Source organism: Mirounga angustirostris, unplaced genomic scaffold (assembly GCF_029215605.1).
Source record: "Mirounga angustirostris isolate CCGP_5_RB_7025 unplaced genomic scaffold, mMirAng1.0.hap1 SCAF_1, whole genome shotgun sequence".
NCBI classification, from domain to species: Eukaryota; Metazoa; Chordata; class Mammalia; order Carnivora; family Phocidae; genus Mirounga; species Mirounga angustirostris.
Window position 1 is genome coordinate 131,028,598 of NW_026991709.1, and position 19,500 is coordinate 131,048,097.

Consider the following 19,500-nt stretch of genomic DNA (forward strand, 5'->3'; position numbering starts at 1 on the left):
CATTTGAAATCAAGTATGTATATGCTTTAAAGACAAAGTACTGAAGCTACACACTCTGAAGAGCTTATTCAGAGAAGTGGAAGACAAAGGTGAGTGGTACCTAGGAAAACATAGTGGATCTGGGATCAGATGATCTAGATTAGAATCTAGATCAAATCTACATCAGACTGCTGGCTAGTCACTTATTATGTGGGTGAACTTAGGCAAGGTACTGAACTTCATGAACTTTATTTCCCCCACTGATAAAACAATAATAATGCTTACTCTAGCTGCAGGGTTTCTGTAAGCATGGCACAGATGCAAGGTAGTGTGCTGCCCATCTTGCTTAATTCTTGCTGAATGGCACTCCCTCTGCACGAAGCAGAGCCGATGTCTCTGTCTCTATGTTTTTCAAAGATTTTATTCATTTATTTGAGAGTGACGAGATAGCTAGAGAGAGCAAGAACTCTTGGAGCTCCCTCCCACAGAGGGAGAAGCAGGCTCCTCGCTGAGCAACGAGCCCGAAGTGGGACTTGATCCCAGGACCCCGGGATCATGACCTGAGCTGAAGGCAGACACTTAACCGACTGAGCCACCCAGGCACCCTCTGTCTCTACTTTTAAATGGCACACGACTGTTCTGGAGTTGTCTAAGGGAGCTGGTTTAAATAGTTTCTTCAGTCATAACAAACAAAAACATAATGAAACCAGTAAAGATAGAGGATGTTACTGTTTTGAGAAAGCTTAGAGCAATACAGTTAAGGAACTTATGGATGATTCAAAGTTAACTGCACCTACAATTGTAACACTTGTAAGTAAAACACTTCATTCAAATTGTTTAATTTTATATTTAGATATACTTACTTTCCCAAGGTAACAAAATGGACGGGAAACAACTAACCAAAGCACACAAAACTAAATGTAGACTTCCTTTAATTTCTCTAAAATTAAGAACAGTAATAGCTATCACTTATTAAGCATCTATAATGTGCCTGGCAACTTGCTACATATTATACAAACACTCTGTAAGTCCTCCAATCCCCACTAAGGAAAGTATTATCATCAACTCCACATTTTAGACAAGGAGATGGTATTGTGGAGAGGATGAACAACACATCTGAGGTCACTGGGCTCCGGAAAGGCAGAGAGGGCTGAACCCAGGTCTGTGTAGCTGAAAGCCTCACTCATCACCACTGTATCTTGTGCTTTCCTGTATTTCTAGCAGAAAATGTAATGACAGGAGTGTCTGTGTACAGAAGCCAAGTTCAGACAAAGTGCAGACGGCTTCTGAATGCCAACTACGTGTGAGACACAGAGAAGCTCCTAAGATACACTGAGAACAGCCCTCCATATATAAGGCCAGGTAAAGTAAATATTTAGAAGTAGGCATAAATTCTTGTAGTTAGCTATTAAATGGCATATAAAACAAATAATCATCAATATAAAATAAAAATAATTAGCTAACAACAACAAAGAAGAAAACCTTAAGGCTTTAACATAATTTATTGTACCTCTCCACTGAAAACAAAGCCGATGTGTAGGCAAGTGTCTTGCAAGGTACCTGGCACACAAACGACATTCAATAAATGCTATGTGCTCTGAAAAAATACTTGTTGAGGATCTAATACATGATGGAAAAAAGAAATACTTATTGCATTTATTGTCTTCAACTATTTAAAAACCCTTACTGTTTTAACTTCCCCAGTCACAAAATGGCAACATGCAAAATTAGATTTCAAATGGATCAGAAAACCAGGTGGGGGTAGGGAGTAATCATAAATAAAAACAACAAAACTTATTCTTCTCAGTCTTGGAGAAAGCCAAGTATAAAACAGAGTAATGGCCTTCTCCATACAAAGTGATTTTTGTCTAGTGCTTGAGATTCTCCTAAGATGTTGTCCTTCCGGGTTTCCCTCCCTGGTTGGCACTATGACAACTGCCTCTCTGAGCACCATCAATCACAGCAACATCCACTCTCAAAACCGAAGATGGACACACTCTTCCGTAAACAATGGGATGGCCCTTATATCTCTAGTAGATTTTGTGCAGAAATATGAGAATTTTCAATTAGATTTTTGGAAAGAGAACAATCTCAAATTCTGAGGAGCTCACTCTTTTTTCCTAGAAAAAAACTTAAATAAATTTTTTTAAAAGATTTTAAGTAATCTCTACACCTACCAAGGGGCTCGAACTCACAACCCCGAGATCATGAGTCGCATGCTCTACTGACTGAGCCAGCCAGGCGCCCCTAGAAAAAGCCTTTAAAAAGTGCTCTTTTCAATGCTTTCCAAGCTTAATACACTTTAAGCAGAATTTATTTCAATCAGATCAAACAACATAAGAGATCTTCTCAAGAATTTATACTTTTAAACATGCAGTGTTGTCAATGGAAAGGTAGTAAGCAAGCAAGCATCCAAGTGGAGGACTGCTAGTTGGTAGGGTGTGAGCACAGGACAAAGAATACTGTACTAGTGAAGTCAGCATGGCCACATGTTAGCTCCAGAGCGCCGATGGGACTAGGATTAAGTGTGAAGCCAATCAGTTATCTGTACAGGCTTACGTTTTGTCATCATCTCTGTCTTGTTATCCATTAAGGGAACTAAGGAAATGATACAGTGCAAAAACCTTTAAGTCTTTTAATGCAAGTTATTACCATTAATGTAATAACTGTAGGGATCTGCCTAGAATCAGGGCCCTAGTTCTATCTCCATGTTATAAAATGTTACAGAAATGAAATCTAAAAAATTTAGCACGTATTAAAATTTAGGAAAGAAATAGTAAGTCTGATTCATAGCTTTGCCTCTCATTTTTTAATCAAGTTTTAACCAATTTGGTTATTTTTAACCAAATGAAGGGAACCATAGGCCAGGTTTTTAATTATTTGTTTGTTTGTCAGTCTGGATACAGATCTGTCGAGCAATCGATTGATCAATGTATCTGTTTTACTTCATTGCTTAGTGATTTTTCATTCTTTACTCAGAAATATAGATCTGTCAGTAGAAAGGGCTGAGGTACAGAAGATATTTAAGAAGTGTTGACAATATCTCTTTCTTGTATTCACTCAGCTAACTAGCATGTATTAAATACCTATTTTGTTCCATATACTGATATGACAAGAAAAAAGACAATCTTAGCTTTCTTTTCATATCGCAGTTGAAGAACAGCAACAGACTAACTGCAGCACAGGACAGAGCTGGTAACAGTGGCGCATACAAAGGGCTGTGACAACTGCTCGAGTGGAAAGCTGCAAGGTCAGTGAGTGCCAGGCAACAAGTGGAAGTAACCCTGTGGCAGGAATGCTGAGGAGAAATGGAGACATGCAAGCAGGTGGGGGGCCTGCTTATCCATAGGGGATGGAGTTTAGATTTCACTCTGTATCTGCTACCTCTGCTGAAAGACTGTAAGTAATGTGATCAGATTTGGTTTTAAGGAAGATTAATGCCAGCACAGGGTGACCAGTGGGAGGGAGGAAGAGGGACAGGATGCAGGGGGCCAGCTAAAGTTCCTGGTTATACTACAGAGGGGAGAAGAAGAATATTTGAAGTAAGCAAGGGGCAGGGGAGTACAGTGGGCAGAAATTGCTGGAAAAAATGGATAGGTCTTTATATGCAATTAAATTTGAGGAATGTGTGCATATGAAAGAGAAACAGAAAAGCAAAAGAAGACAGTAAGAAATTATCAATAAAAATGTTAATGAATTTACATAATAAGGCTACTTAAAGAATACAGCCACTTTTAGTTATTTCTTTGTGGAAGTTTTAAACATAGTTCTGATTTTTATGAAAGCTATACATGTACACAGTTTAAAAATTCCAATCATCCTAGAAGGCTGGTAACGAAAATAGCACTTGCTCTCTCCCACCCCCTATTTCCCAATCCCCAGGGGCACTTGCTTTCTGTTAGCTGATTAAAAAAAAAATTTACCTTCCATATTGTGGGAAAAACCATGCTAATGTTATTAACTCTGACTTTAAATATTGTCTACTGACTTCCCATTCAAGAAGACGAAGCTTTAACTGACCACTGAAAGCCAACCCTCCACCAACCTCCACATCCACACATGCACTCCTGGTCTCCCTCCCCTGATGATATTACACCATAATTCTGGTTAAGTCAACTTTTAGAGTTTTCATTTTTATAACGAGGCAAATGTTATCTCACAGCTGAGCTACTAGTCCTCCTTTTCCCACAGCCTCCTTTCTTGCCTGGGGTTTGTAACTCATGTTTTTCATTTGCCATATCATGTATATATTTAACACGAGTTTAACCTTAAATACTCTCCCAGTTGTATACATCAATTTTCAAAACTTCAAAAAAATTTTTTAGGTAGTTTTATCCATTTCTTTTCCTTCCTCCCTCTCTTTCTTTCATTTTTTTTGAGGAAATTTCTCAATTTCTCATGGGCTCTCTGGCCTGTTCCCTCATCCAGGGTTGCCCTTTACCTCTTGCAAGTGTTGTATCTTTATTTCCTAGAGTACCTAGCTTCTTCTTTCTTGCTTTACACCCTTGTTTTGGTGGAACACATCCTCTAAAAGCTTTATGCAGAGGACATGAATTTTTTGAAAACCTCTCTGTTTGAAAGATTTACTGTGACAATTAATAGTTAGGCTAGGTACGGAATTCCAGGCTGGAAATACATTTCCCTCAGAAAATTGGGAGCACTGTTCCAGAATATTTTGGCTTCCAGTTAAAAAGTCTCAAACCATTCTAATTCCCATTCTTCTATGTGACCTGTTTCTCTTCTCCCCACCCCCATCTAAATTCATAAGTAATGCACCTTAATTTGCATGTATTTTCATATATAATGGATCCTTTCAATTTAGAAACTCATGTTTTTCTGTTCAATTGGAAATTTCTCTTTAATTGCTTCACTGATGATTTTCTCCTGTTTTTTGTTTATTCTGTGTTTGTTATTTCTTTCTACTCTCTTTCTATTAGAAGAAATCTCATTATCTAGGTGTTGGATCTCCTGGCCTGGCCCTTTTTTTCTTTCTTATTTTCTAACTCTGTTTTATGTGCTGCTTCTTGGGATACTTTCTCAATTTTATATTCCAACATCTTATTTTCATCATATTTTAATTTTCAATTACATTTTTTCCTTTTTTAAGATTTCATTTATTTATTTGAGAGAGAGAGTGAAAGAGGAGTGAGCTTGCACAAGCAGGGGGGGAGGGGCAGAAGGAGAAGCAGACTCCCTGCTGAGTGGGGAGCCCAAATGTGGGGCTGGATCCCAGAACCTTGAGATCATGACCTGAGCTGAAAGCAGACCCTCAACTGAATGAGTCCCTCAGGTGCCCCTAAAACTTTTTCCTTTGATTTATGTTTTTCTAGCTCTCTGAGATGTTTCCTCCTCCCTGTGTATTCTGTGTACTCACAGTTGTTTTTTTTCCTGGTTGCTTGTTTAGATCTCTGCTTTTATTTTGATGCTTTCCTCAAATGTTTGGTGATTTTTGGCTATCTGCTCATGTCTAAGAGTGGGCCAGTACAAAGGTAATTTGAAGAACTTTGTGTGCATCGATGGGTGGGTCTGTTAACTCTCAGGTTTACATGGGTCATTCTTGGGTGATCCCTGGGCCTAGATTTTTTAGGCCTTTTCTCTTGGGCTCACTGGATTCCCCCAGAGAAGAATCTCCCTAATTTCTTCTAGAGAAAGGCAGTCTGGTTCTAGTGTTCTGAGAACACTAAAGATGGTAAAAGAACACTGGTGGGCTCCATGTTCACTGAAACTCCCCGAGTCCCTAGTCCAGAGATCCTCCCTTTTACCACCTCAAGGATAAATCCTCAACATACTGGTTGGAGATCTGAGTATATAACAGCTTCTTAAATAGACTTTCAACCAGTTCTTATTTTTTACTCTTAACTTTTTCCCTCCCCCTACCAATTTCCACGTTAACACCTAGCACTGCCAATTTCTATACTTTTAGGAATTTTATGGGTTATTTCTTGGCTTTCCCCATCATCAATTTTGTATTTAGCTTTCTTGGATCTGCTAAGTCAGTTATCATTCACCCATCTGCTTTCCTACTTCCAAAATCTCTGTAATCTCCTTTCTGATTTTCTGTGTCCTGTGTGTTTATGCTAGCTTAATGGGGTTTCAGGAGCAACAGGGGTAAATGCAGGAGCTCAATATAACATCTCATATCTGATATCCTTAATCACTTCTTTAATGACATTTCTACTCAGCATATGGGCAGGTGAACTGATGGGGAAGAAGAATCTAGGTGAGGAGGCAACTGAGTAGGGAAAGCTGAGGAAGAAGGAGAGAGGGGAGGAAGCTGGGGGAGAAAGCTGGAGAAGTCAGTAGTCAGGAAGCCCAAGATCACCATCTCCTTTTCTCTAATCATCAGAGAGATGACTCTAGTTAACCTGCAGGACTATTCACAGTATGTTTTGACAGCGACAGATGGACATGGAATCTTGAGTATTTCTGGGTAAGATTCCAGTGTGATGCATGTAATTTTGCTAGCTTTTGCCCAAAAAAGGTATCCTAGAGTTCCTGAATCATCTGTTGTACTGCCTTCTAGGGCAATGGAAAAATGTGGGATGGGAGTAAGAACATGGAAAGGCAAGATTATGTTATTAGGAGAGAAGACTACTTCCTCCTCTTTATAAAAGGCCAGAATGGGTATGGACTCTTAATTCTGAACAAGAAACAAAATTTCACTAGGAGGATAATTACCCTTTCATATCTCTATTCTGATAGCTGGGTAAATCAAAATTATTTTCAGGCAAAAAACCCCCTGACTTTTTTTTTTTTTAAGATTTTATTTATTTATTTGACAGAGAGAGACACAGCGAGAGGGAACACAAGCAGGGGGAGTGGGGGAGAGGGAGAGGCAGGCTTTCCGCGGAGCAGGGAGCCCGATGCGGGGCTTGATCCCAGGACCCTGGGATCACGACCTGAGCCGAAGGCAGACGCTTAACGACTGAGCCACCCAGGCGCCCCCCAAAACCCCCTGACATTAAAAAGACAATGTGACACTTATTAGAATGGTCAAAGTCCAAAACAATGTCACTACCAAATGTGGAGCAGTAAGAACTTTCATTCACTGCCGGTGCTAATGAAAAGTGGTACAGCCATTTTAGAGGACAGTGTAGCAACCATGTTGTGATTTTTTAGGCCTGATCATAGGCAATTACAAAGATGATAGTTAATTTTAGGCGTCAATTTGACTGGCCTATAGGATGCCCAGATAGTTGGTAAAACTTTCGTTATGGGTGTGTCTGTACGTGTCTGAAGAGATTAGCATTTGATTCAGTGGACTGAGTGACTGAGATCTGCCCTCGGGAAGAGTAGGCATCAGCCAATCCATTGGGGTCCTGGTGGAACAAAAAGGTGAAGGAAAGGTGAATCCTCTCTCTCTTCTTGAGCCAGAAGGTCCCTTTTCTCCTGCCCTTGGACATCAGATCTCCTGGTCCTTGAGCCTTTGGACTCTGAGACTTGCACCATAGGACTCTTGGTTCTCAGGCCTTCAGACTCAGACTGAATTATAGCACTGGCTATCCTGGTTCTGCAGCTTGCAGATGACTGACTGTGAGACTTCCAGACCTCCATGACCGTGCAAGGCAATTCCTATAACAAATCTCTTCATATATATCTGCATTTATATTCTATTGGTTCTTTTTTCTCTGGAGAACCCTAATTCAAAAAGCTCTACCTGACAAGTCTCACAGGAGAAAACTGTCCAGCCCACACCAGACATGGTACACAGCCAGTGAACTCCAGTCTCTGAAAGGAGCTGCAGTTAAGGTCTCAGCCAACTTAGCTGGCATGACCTTTCACATATTTATATTCCTAGTCATGGTGCCTTCATTCCTAAATTTCTTTCTCTGAGCTCTCAGGTGTAGGTCCTTTTCAGGTGCCTCTGCCAGGACCTCCTTATTAGGGTAGGAAAAAGAACTCCTGAAGACACTTTTCCTCATTTGACTTAGTACCCATTTCTTTTCCACTCCTAACCTTTCCACCTCAATCCCCCATGCATGCCCCCTAAACTACTGCCACCTCAGGGTCCTTAAACTATCAGAGTCTTTTGTTCAGGGCTCCTATAACAGTGAGATGACCTCACATCTATGCTATCTACCTGACCCTCAACCACTGTGCCTTCCATGGGTGAAACGGAACAGAGGGAGCTGACAATTTCTCCACTTTTTGACTCTTGCTCATATGACAATAGTAAGTGATTAAAGGCTTAACTCTTCCATTTTTTTTTTTTTTTTTTAAGATTTTATTTATTTGCGAGAGAGAGAATGAGAGACAGAGAGCATGAGAGGGAGGAGGGTCAGAGGGAGAAGCAGACTCCCCGCCGAGCAGGGAGCCCGATGCGGGACTTGATCCCGGGACTCCGGGATCATGACCTGAGCCGAAGGCAGTCGCCCAACCAACTGAGCCACCCAGGCGCCCCTTAACTCTTCCATTTTTGACTTGTTGCTTTAGTTGGCTACTCTAACACCTAACAGCTCAGCTCTTTCTCCTGCCCAGCTCAGCTGAGCTCCTGAAATTTACCATATTATCCAACAATCATGCTCCTTGGTATTTATGCAAATGAAATGAAAATTTACGTCCACACAAAAACTTGCACACTGATATTTGCAGTGGCTTTATTCATAGTTGCCAAAAGTTGGAAGAAACTAAGATGTCCTTTAGTAGGTGAGTAAACTGTGGTATATCCAGACAATGGAATATTATTCAGAGCTAAAAAGAAATGTGCTATCAAGCTATGGGAAGACATGGAGGACACTTAAATGTATATTACTAAGTGAAAGAAGCTAATCTAAAAAGGCTACCTACTGTATGATTCCAACTATATTGTATTCTGGAAAAGGTAAAACTATGAAGACAATAAAAAGATCAGTGGTTGTCATGGGTTACGGGGATGAACAGGCAGAGTACAGAAGATTGTTACAGCAGGGAAACTATGCAGATAATACTATAATGAGGGATAGATGTCACTATACATTTGTCCAAATCCATAGAAGCTACAAATTTATTGTAAACTAGGGACTTTAAGTGATACTGATGTGTCATCGTAGGCTCAATTATAACAAATGTACTACTGTAGTGAGGGATGTTGATAGTGGGGTAGGCTGTGTGTATGTGGGGGTGGGGTATCTGGGAATTCTGTACTTTCAACTGGATTTTGCTGCAAACCTAAAACTTCTTTAAAAAGTAAGGTCTGTTTTCTATTTATTTATTTATTTATTTATTTATTTATTTATTTATTTATTTATTAAGATTTTATTTATTTATTTGAGAGAGAGAGAGAATGAGAGAGAGCACATGAGAGGGGGGAGGGGCAGAGGGAGAAGCAGACTCCCCGCTGAGCAGGGAGCCCGATGCGGGACTCGATCCAGGGACTCCAGGATCATGAGCTGAGCCGAAGGCAGTCGCTTAACCAACTGAGCCACCCAGGCGCCCAAGGTCTGTTTTCCAAAAAAAAAAAATCTAACCGTAAAAAAAAATGTGCTGCTGTGATGTATCAGCCTATGTTAGTGAAATTTTAAAAGATTTTTAAACAAAATATAAAGTGATATAAATGGTATTTGTAATTCAAAGGGTTATATTGATATCCATATCTGAGATGGTCATAAAATGACTGGCAAAATTTAATGTCTGAGGAGGAAGAAAGCTGGCAGTCAGGAAGTGTTTAAATACTCCTTTAAAAATAGGACCACCTTGGGCGCCTGGGTGGCTCAGTCGTTAAGCGTCTGCCTTCGGCTCAGGTCATGATCCCAGGGTCTTGGGATCGAGCCCCGCATTGGGCTCCCCGCTTGGCGGGAAGCCTCCTTCTCCCTCTCCCGCTCCCCCTGCTTGTGTTCCCTCTCTCGCTGTCTCTCTCTGTCAAATAAATAAATAAAATCTTTTAAAAAAAATAAGACCACCAATTTGTGTTTCGATAAAAACTCTATGACACACTACTATGTGTTTTAAGAGAGCCTTTGTTTCTTAGTCCCTGAGGTTGGGGAAAGCTTTTCCCCAGGAAAGACAAATAAATTCAATTTGTAGTTGAAATAAACTGCATTTTGACATCAGTATAATGTTGAACATGCTCTTAATGAGAAAATAGAGAAACAGAAATTCTGGGGTAGGACAGATGGAAACACTGGCAGAGAGACAGGTAGTGGCTGAGAAGTTAAGCAGAGATCTAAAGCAAAATGAAAAGGAACAATGTTTGTAAACTACGAAGAAGACACAACTGCCACACCGGGCCAGGCCAAGAGATGGCTAAAGACACCCCTAGAGAAAACCCAGGAAAATGACAGAGCTGTGACATGTTCATGCTGGCTGAAAACACAAGGCAGGAAGTGGGTAGAAGGGCCAAGAAGAAAAGTTTTCCATTTACCAAGTGTTCAGAGAGAAAGTACATTAAAAGAGACCATAAACGTTTAAGAGATACTTCCTTTTTTTTGAATTTTTTTATTATGTTCAGTTAGCCAACATACAATAAGTACATCATTAGTTTTTGATGTAGTGTTCAACAATTCATTAGTTGTGTATAACACCCAGTGCTCATTACCACACGTGCCCTCCTTAACACGCCCCCCCCACCCCGCCCCGAAACTCTCAGTTTGGTTCCTGGAGTCCAGAGTCTCTCATGATTTGTTTCCCTCATCGGGGAAGGAAGGGAAAACTGAAGGGGAAGAAATCAGTAAGAGATACTTTCTAGTTAGGAAAATCTACTGTTAAATGAAGTTGACTATAGTGTTTTAGTTATTAATACAATGTACAAGACAAAAAGTATGGTATATTGCAAATCAGGGGAAATGTTTTTCTTTGGTACTCGTCAAAAAAAAAATTTAAATCGATAGAAAAACAGATGTGAAAAATTTCATGCTAAAAGGTAGACAATGGTTTCTTCAAAAAAGCCACGTCAAAAAGTGTATTTAAAAAAATCTGAGTTCTTACTCTAAGAGCTTCTTGGCACCTGTCTTCTCAGCAGTTACTGTACACATATCCATGCCACCTCCCCAGCACAGGTCTCTGGGGTACCCTTCCATCTGAGATCACCCCAGATATTGAGCACATGAAGAACTTCAGATGCCTTGAGGGTTAGGGACGAATTTTAACACATGTGGTTCTGGTCCTGAAGAGCTTACAACCTATTTTCGAAGGTGGGACTAACATACAATAAGGAACAGCATAAGACAGAGTATAATTAAATGCTACACTGCACTGTATTGATTAAAATCATCTAGGAACACAAAAGTGAGAAATCAGTGTGGGCTAGAATAATTGGGGAAGGTTTGGGAAAAAGCTGCCTTGCCCCAGGCCTAAAAATAGCAGCACAGTTTAGGTAAGGAGAGCGAGGGGAAGAAGAGAACCATATGAGTGACTTTAGTACAGTACAGAATAAGGCAGTAAAAACAACAGTGTGATGAGAGTATGGCTATTAATAAACTATTGTAGGAGTAATGGTTCATGATTAGATTTCCTTATCTCCTGACCTTTATTAGTGTATATAAGCTTCACCCATACAATCCAGCAAAGAATCCAAAAAACACTTCTTATAACACATAAGAAAATAAACATGTTATGGTTTGATTAAAATGTTTGGGAATAATTCTATTTCAAAATGGAGACTATGTAATTTTAGTAAAGCAAAAGTTTCATTCAAAGAATAGGCATTTGACCATCATTTCAATGGTTAAATTTTAAAATGTGTACAGATAATGTTCATATTATTTTTCCCAATGTGAAATTTTACTTTTTACTTAATAAAATCAAGGTAGGGCTTGAGGAACAGAAAAGACAATGTGAGAACCACCTGCCTGTCACTAGCCCTATGGCCTTGATCTGGCTTCCTAACTTCCAAACATGGAGGCTGGGCTCAATCTCTGAGGCCTCATAAAGAAGATGTTTATAAGAAATCTGTTAAGTGGTTGAATACTATACTTGCCTGACTAATTGGATTACTTTTGAAGTGAATGAAAGCTTTGTTCAAGGTATATAAAGAAAATTATAAGAGTACTTTTGTTAAAAATTAAGTATGAGATGCCAACAGTAGTGAAAGGGGCAGAACAAGTACAAAGGAGGGGCACTAGGATCCAGCTCCACAGACCGACTGTGATTGTTTTAAATTACTTAACTGCCAAGGGCACTGTGATAGTTTGCTAGAACTGCTGGAACAAAGTGACTAAAAACTGGAGTTTAAAACCAGAGAATTTATTGTTGAACTCTTCTGGAGGATAGAAGTCGGAAATCAAGGTGTTGACAGGGCCATGCTCCCTCTCAGACCTGCAGGGAAGGACCCTTCCTTGTCTCTTCTAGCTACTAGTGTTGACAGGGCTCGTTCCTTCATAGGCTCTGAGGGAGAATCTGTTCTATGCTTTCTCCTAGCTTGTGGTGACAGCTAAAAATCCTTGGTGTTCCTTGGCTTGTAGATGCATCATTCCAATCTGTACCTCTGTCTTCATATGGCATTATTCTTCCTGTGTGTCTTCACATCAGCTTCCCTCTGTGCACGTCTGTGTCCAAATTTGCCTCTTTATATAAGGACACTAGTCATATTGCATTAGGGGCCCGCTCTATTCCAATGATTCATCTTGACTAATTATATCTCCAACAACCTATTTCCAAAAAAGTCCATAGTCTGAGGTGCTAGGGGTTAGGATTTCAGCATATCTTCAGACCTCCTTATTAGTACCTGTAAAATCAGGATTTTAGACTAGATGCAGTTAGCCATTTTTCAGGTTATATATCCCTTTGAGAAGAGGATATAAATTATATACCCTTGGCCCAGGGAAATGCACATGTCCACAATATTTAGCACAGTATCAGGATGATCACAGGCCCTTTGAAGCCCTATATTGAACCCCTAGGAGGATGCTATCACTGGAGACAGGCTCTTTTAGTTTCCCCAAGTGCACCATTCTTTAAGCTATAAATATCTCACCTACGGCTCCAAAAGAATACATGTAATGCCCAGAGCCTCATACAATGGTATTCAGTTAGGATTTTTTGAATAAATGGGCTTGAAACTACTAGGTATAACTAAACATCACCACTCTGGATGCCCCAGGCAGGGCATCATGATTCAGAATCCACTGAGATGGAATAAAAAGTTCCATTTGGAACAATGAGGCTGGCAAATTGTCCACCTTTCTCTGGTCTTTGACCATGGCCTAAAACGTAAGCTCATTTACTAGTCCTGTCCTCCCATGCATCCTACCCAGTCTATTCTGCGTCCTCCTCCTGCTACCCCCCTCCCTCTCCATCTTTCTGTCTGGGCCCAGGCTTCCTGGAGTTACTGCTGCCCCTGCAACCTCCAGCAGTGAGGTAGGGGTTGCCATCTTGCTACCATGATTCTTGGCCAAGTGTCCATAAATGACCAAACAAAAATCCCAGCTCCCTTATGATCTCTTGATCTCCTCGATGACTTACTTTCCCCTTAACTAACTTCGACTGTCCTGGTCGTACCCAGAACTGCTCCATGTCCTCTTGTCCTCTGATGCTTTTCAATCTCATACCCTACCTCAAATCCCCTTACACTCTGACTTCCCCATAGTCTTTTCCTGGCCATGCTTCCCTCCCCACACATCCCAAACCACCCTCTTAAAATGTACTCAACACCCTCCGTCCTTCTGCTTCCCTTCAGTTCTGCCTAATGATTTGGATGTGGGCCTCGCTTGGAGCCTAGATCATGTTCTGCCTCCTTTGTATCTTGCCTGGACTGCTGAGCATGGCTCGAAAAATCATAACCTTAAGGCCTGGTGCTGTTGCCCACTGTTTGTAAGATAGGATCTTCAATAGCTAGACCAGCTTGTCCTAGTCCATGGTCAACCATCTCTCCCACACTTTCTACATATTCCCCTCAAACTCCTAAAACCCTAGCATGCCTCACTCACAGCAGACAACCTCGCTTCCTTCTGTATCAGACATAGAATTCCTCCACTTCCCATCTTCTCCACCTATAAACTAGACTACTTCTGAAACCTGCCTAGTACCTTTTTCCTGGATCAGCACCCGCTTTTATTCCTGCTCCCCAGCCAGTCTTCCACAGGACTCCTGACCTCATTCCATTGCCTCTAAGCCCTTGTTTCTTTAATTATTTCACTCAAAAAATATTTGTCAAGATTATTATGTACTGGGCCCTGTTCTGGATGCTGGGATATGGTAGGGATTCCAAGACAGACAAAATCCAGTCTCTTGCTGGGGGGTAGGGGACTGGGTGTAAACAACAATAAACAAGTAAAAATGTCAAGTAAACAGGGTAATTTATCTTTTCATAGATCTCATCAATGGAGCAGGGGAAAAACTAGTATTGATCCTTGAGGGACCAATTTAAGACTGACTGAGAACCCTCAGTCGGTTCTCCCCTGCCTCCAGTGAACCCTGGTCTCATTCAAAAGACAGCCATCTAACCTTCCTTGCCCCTGCACTGATCCCTTGTTACATCTTTCTTCTCCTCTGCTCTGCTTTCTTTAAAGATTACTCTACATGTGCTATCTCCACATCCTTTCCTTTTTATTTAATTGACTTTTTAGTTGAAACTGTAATACAAACAGAAGAAAATGGGAACAACAACAAAACTGTAGGGAAAGCTATTATACTTAACCATCCAGTCACTCCTCAACCTATCATACATAATCCAGTCTCTGCTTTACCACTCCACTGAACCATTCTGGCAAAGGTATCTGATGAGTGTCTCTCCACAGGGCCAAGTCTGAATGGACGTTTCCCGCCTTGCCTTTTTATACCTCAGTATTCCCAACCCTCATGACCTCCCTTGGCTCAGACAACACAGTTTTGTGAGGTTACAACACAAGCCCTTCCTTCTCTGGTGTCTTACACATTGAAGTTAAATGCAGAGTTCCACCTTAGCCCATCTTCTCTTTCTATAAGCATCCACCTTAGGTAGGCTGATCATGTAATTCTTATCATCCTAATGGGATGCCTTTGAGGGTGAAAGAGCGCAGGATTAATAATTACTACTCTTGACTAGCAGGTGTAAACCAAGACTGTTCCAAACAAATCAGGATATATGGTTACCCTATTCTTAGGAGGTCACATCCACTATTACGGTTTTAACTAACACATACCTATTAACCATTTGCAAAACTGAATCTGTAGCCTTGATTCTGACATTGAGCTTTATTTTCCAAATCTTCCCACAGATTTCCCACAGATTATGATTTCCCACAGATCTCAAATTCAGTAGGGCCAAAACATAATCATTTCCATTCCTAAAACCTGCTAATCCTTGTATTTCCTATCCAAGTTACACATATTACCCAGTCACTCAACTCTCCAAGCTGGGGATTGTTTTAGACCTCCCTCACCCATCATATTTAGTCACCAAGACATACTGACTTTAGTTTTGAAGATTTCTTTAATCTGCAATTTTCCCCCTGGACTACTATCATAACCTGTTATCTGATTTCCTTGCTCTACTCTTGCCTCCTTTAAGTCTGTTTGCCACAGTGCCACCAGAGTGATCTAACACTGACTGTACTTTTGCTTTGAATCCTTCAGGAGCTTCCTATTATTTATAGGATAAAGACTTTCATCATGATCCTATCCCTGTTCACTTTCTTTGGTCTCATAACCTATCAGTCTCCCTTTGCAATCTAATACCAATGCCTTGTAGAAACACACACACACACACACACATACACACAGTCCCCCATTAAAACTGTTTCTTACTTCCAAGCCTCTGTTCATGCTGTTCTTTCTGCCTGGACTGCAGATCCCCTTATTTAATTTGCCGACATCTATACCATTTTCTCTAGTCACTTACAGCTGGCCCAGAGGGGAGTTCAGTGCCTCTCCTTTATTTTTTTTAAAGATTTATTTATTTATTTGACAGAGAGAGAGAGAGAGCACAAGCAGGGGGAGCAGCAGAAGGAGAGGGAGAAGCAGACGTCCCTGTCGAGCAGGGAGCCCAACGTGGGGCTCGATCCCAGGACCCTGAGATCTTGACCTGAGCTGAAGGCAGACGCTTAACTGACTGAGCCACCCAGGCGCCCCTCAGTGCCTCTCCTTTAAACTTTCATATTAACTATCCATATCACCTTTCATATTATTTCAACCACAGCACTGGATATGTTAGTTTAAAATTAATTATGTCAGTCTTTCCTACTAGTTGAAAAACTTCTTGAGCATAGGGGCAATGGCCCTTAAATATTTAATAGTCATCCTATTTTTAGATCTCATCCACTGTTCTGGATTCAGCCAAGCAAATTAAAATAAACTGGTCTAAATATTGAAATGAATACACAACTTCATTATCCCTGCATTTTTCCACATGTGCCCATATGTTTTATAACATCAATAGATGGACTGAAAATGTGGAAGGGCTTTAGCTGCCAACAATTTGCCTGTTTTATGAAATTAATTTTAAAAAGTAGATCTTAGCATAGGAGACAGGACTAAATTTTTAAAAAAAATATATAGTTGGGATACACCAAAGTTAAGAAAAGAGCAAATACCTAATTGTTTAAGACTACAGAAAATCAAAATACATTTCAACAATTGTTTGAATTGGAAAATTCTGTGAAAAGATTATCCTAAACCATTTTTTTTTAATAAAAGAGGCTATTCATTCCTTTTGTTTTTTATTATTTATATTAAAAAATTCATACTACTTTGAGATTAGTATCCTAATATTCTAAAATCTAGTATCCATCAAATCTACCCAAACATCTTTCTCTACTTTCCAGATGTTAGCTCTTATGATTTCCATGTTCTTATATGATTAGCTCTGACTTAGAAAGAAGGAACTTTTCACTTAGTCTGTCAAAACCCAAACTATTTGACCTTCAAGGCACAGAAAAAACCCACAATTTTTGGATAAAATGTGGTGCTCCTGTCACTTATTCATTCAAGTAATTTTGGGGGAATTAAAACAGTATAATCTAAGATTTTAAAGAATATTATTAGTGTCACCAGAGGCGTAACAAGAGCATCTGGCGCCACTGGTACTCAGTGAACAAGTAAAGAGAACCACACAGCAGTGTAACAGTCAAGATTATGAATGACTCCAAACCGTTTATGTTCTTCTGACAAAGTCCCACTCCTAAGAGTTCTTTTTTCTTTTTTAATTTCCTATTTAATCATCACTTTGAGCAATCTTCCTAATTATATTTTGGCTTACAAATCTTGTTTTGTGAACAGTGATTATTTTTCTGAGAAGGAAAACAATTTGAGGTATTTCAAAATTTAAAACATACTCTGATATTTTCTTCAAGCCGAAGATGATCAGACTACCCCACACAGACAGGCACTAGCTTTCCAGCTATGGCAAGCATCCTAAGGTAGATCTCATGAGACAGGAATATGTCTACCATTTGGCAATCTACTGAGAAATACATTTGGCCAAAATATAACTGAGAAGAAGTTAAAATATCTTTAAATGTAATATTTATTTTTTATTGGCAAGTTGTTGATACTACAAAAATAGCTCCAATCTCCTGATAAATATCTTTGAATGCTCCCTACCTGTCAGAAGGTGGAGCTCTAAACATATCTGAAATACAGGCTTTTTAGTTGTGCATTTCACAAATGTGTGCAATGAAGAGATTAAAGCAGGAGTGTAAAGTCTTTAGAAAAATGGCTCTGGAGAATATTCCAATTCTCTCAGGATAAAATCACCCACATCTCCCCAATATGTACATAGTTAACTAACAAAAAAGATATTTAGCATGCTCCTTTGAAACTTCAATATATTACCTACTATGAAAATGTAGGCACAGTAATTCAGAGTAAGAGAATAAGTATATTTAAAAGATAAAACACATTAAAAAAATCAAGACCACCTACTTGGATGTAGGCAAGGTCATTGATACTTACAAGCATCTCGGATATAGAGCAACATGGCTATGAAGATATAATCAACTAAACTCAGGCTGAGGCCATCTGCAAACAAGGCATCCCAGACCACCAGAAGATCCTGCAGTGGGAACTCTCGTCCAAACAGGAGCCGGACCCACCGTCTGGAAAGAAACAAAACCAAAATTCAGAAATGAGTACTTCTGAAAGTAATATAAAAAGGAATCATTTTCTCCTATACTTGTGAAAAAAACTGTAATTTTTAACTGATCACACTGAGTAAATATTACATATCAAATATATAATACGGTAAAATCCAAGTTTTAAGCTTTCAAATGAATTTTGTAATTTTATAACTGGGCCACAATCATTAAAGTTTATTCCTATATGTCTAAAACACTAGCATGATATTTGAAAAGGGTAGAAATCTTTCATATTTAACACAAATCCCAAATCTCAAAAGGCAAAGAAAAAAATGAATGCACAGTGGTCTGATAGTTGCCTCACAGGTAAGGTTAGGAATTAAAAGATAAAATATTCCAAAATTTTATGATCACTACTGATTTCGTCGTTGTTGTTGTTAACTGGACTTTTGCAAATAACTGTACAACAAATTAACTATAACCGAGAAGAAAAGTGCATTCTCACATTTTACTCTTATTTTAAAATATTCATTTTAAAATTCAAATGTGGGAAAAAACCAGTGTATATATATATATATATATATATATATATATATATATATATATATAGTCAAGTGTGGACAGTTATTTCAAATGAAACAAATAGTAATACTTTATTTTTAACTCTAGAATAGATATACTTTATTAGTGAGGTTATCTTTTGAGGGCTGTTTTTAAGAACAGAGTCACTTCTATGGCCAGGAAAATTGGGTATCTATGCTATAAGCATATATAGGCAGCTTATAAGAATACTAAACAAGGTCTGTATATAATTATATGTCATAAACAGCTATACTTCAAATTTTCAACAAACATTAAGCTACTCATAATTCTTATAAGAAAATTAAAATAATTCACTTTGATATCCATTTTTAATCCATTTATTTCTAATTCTATATAACACGGCTACAATTTCCTTACACAAACCTTTCTACAGGAATGTCAGCTAGAATTCTATGTGGTTCTGGCACATAACAAAGAATCAAAAATTCCAAAATTTCTAGTATACCAAGTAGTACAGAAGAGAGGGAATTCTTTAAAAATTAGTTAAAAGAGATTATCTCTTTGCAAAATTAGAAACCAAATATAACCATCTGTGGGGTTAAAGTGAGCACTTACTCCTCTTCAGAGTGTATCATATTTATGGAGAAATCAAAGCTGTGACAATATAGTGTAGAATCACACAAATGTATCACAGTTAGTAGGAACCATATACTATATAATCAAATACGAAAGTTCTTTCATTCATATTATCAAATTAATCAACAGATTAATTAAATTGTATTTTTAATTACATCTTAAATTATGACACTCAATTTCTCAGGAAAAAGAAATTTAATGCCTAAGTAACATTTATATTTTTAAAAATGTTAAGAGTATCATTTACAATTTTTATTTATCTTTCAATTCTTACTCTGCTGCTAATATGAGGGTGACTAAAACAAAATGTTTTTTTGGTCTTATATTGCCTGCAGTTGTGTGGCTTAGGGAAAAATATTCTTTCTCTACACACTTTTAATTCTTTCAAATTACAAATGCCAATATTTACTATTTAAAGAAGTACAGAAATAGCTCT

The 19,500-nt window shown here is 39.0% G+C and overlaps 1 protein-coding gene across 12 annotated transcripts in view; it reads right to left on the reverse strand.

Annotated features, from left to right (window-relative positions):
- TBC1D5 (TBC1 domain family member 5) overlaps positions 1 to 19,500 on the reverse strand; it is a 587,897-nt gene that overhangs the window by 127,637 nt on the left and 440,760 nt on the right. For all 12 annotated transcript variants that reach the window (XM_054504439.2, XM_045903863.3, XM_064588415.1 and 9 more), the window contains one exon: positions 17,764 to 17,906. In XM_054504439.2, the coding sequence (XP_054360414.2) occupies positions 17,764 to 17,906 (143 nt within the window). The remainder of the gene's footprint in view (positions 1 to 17,763; positions 17,907 to 19,500) is intronic.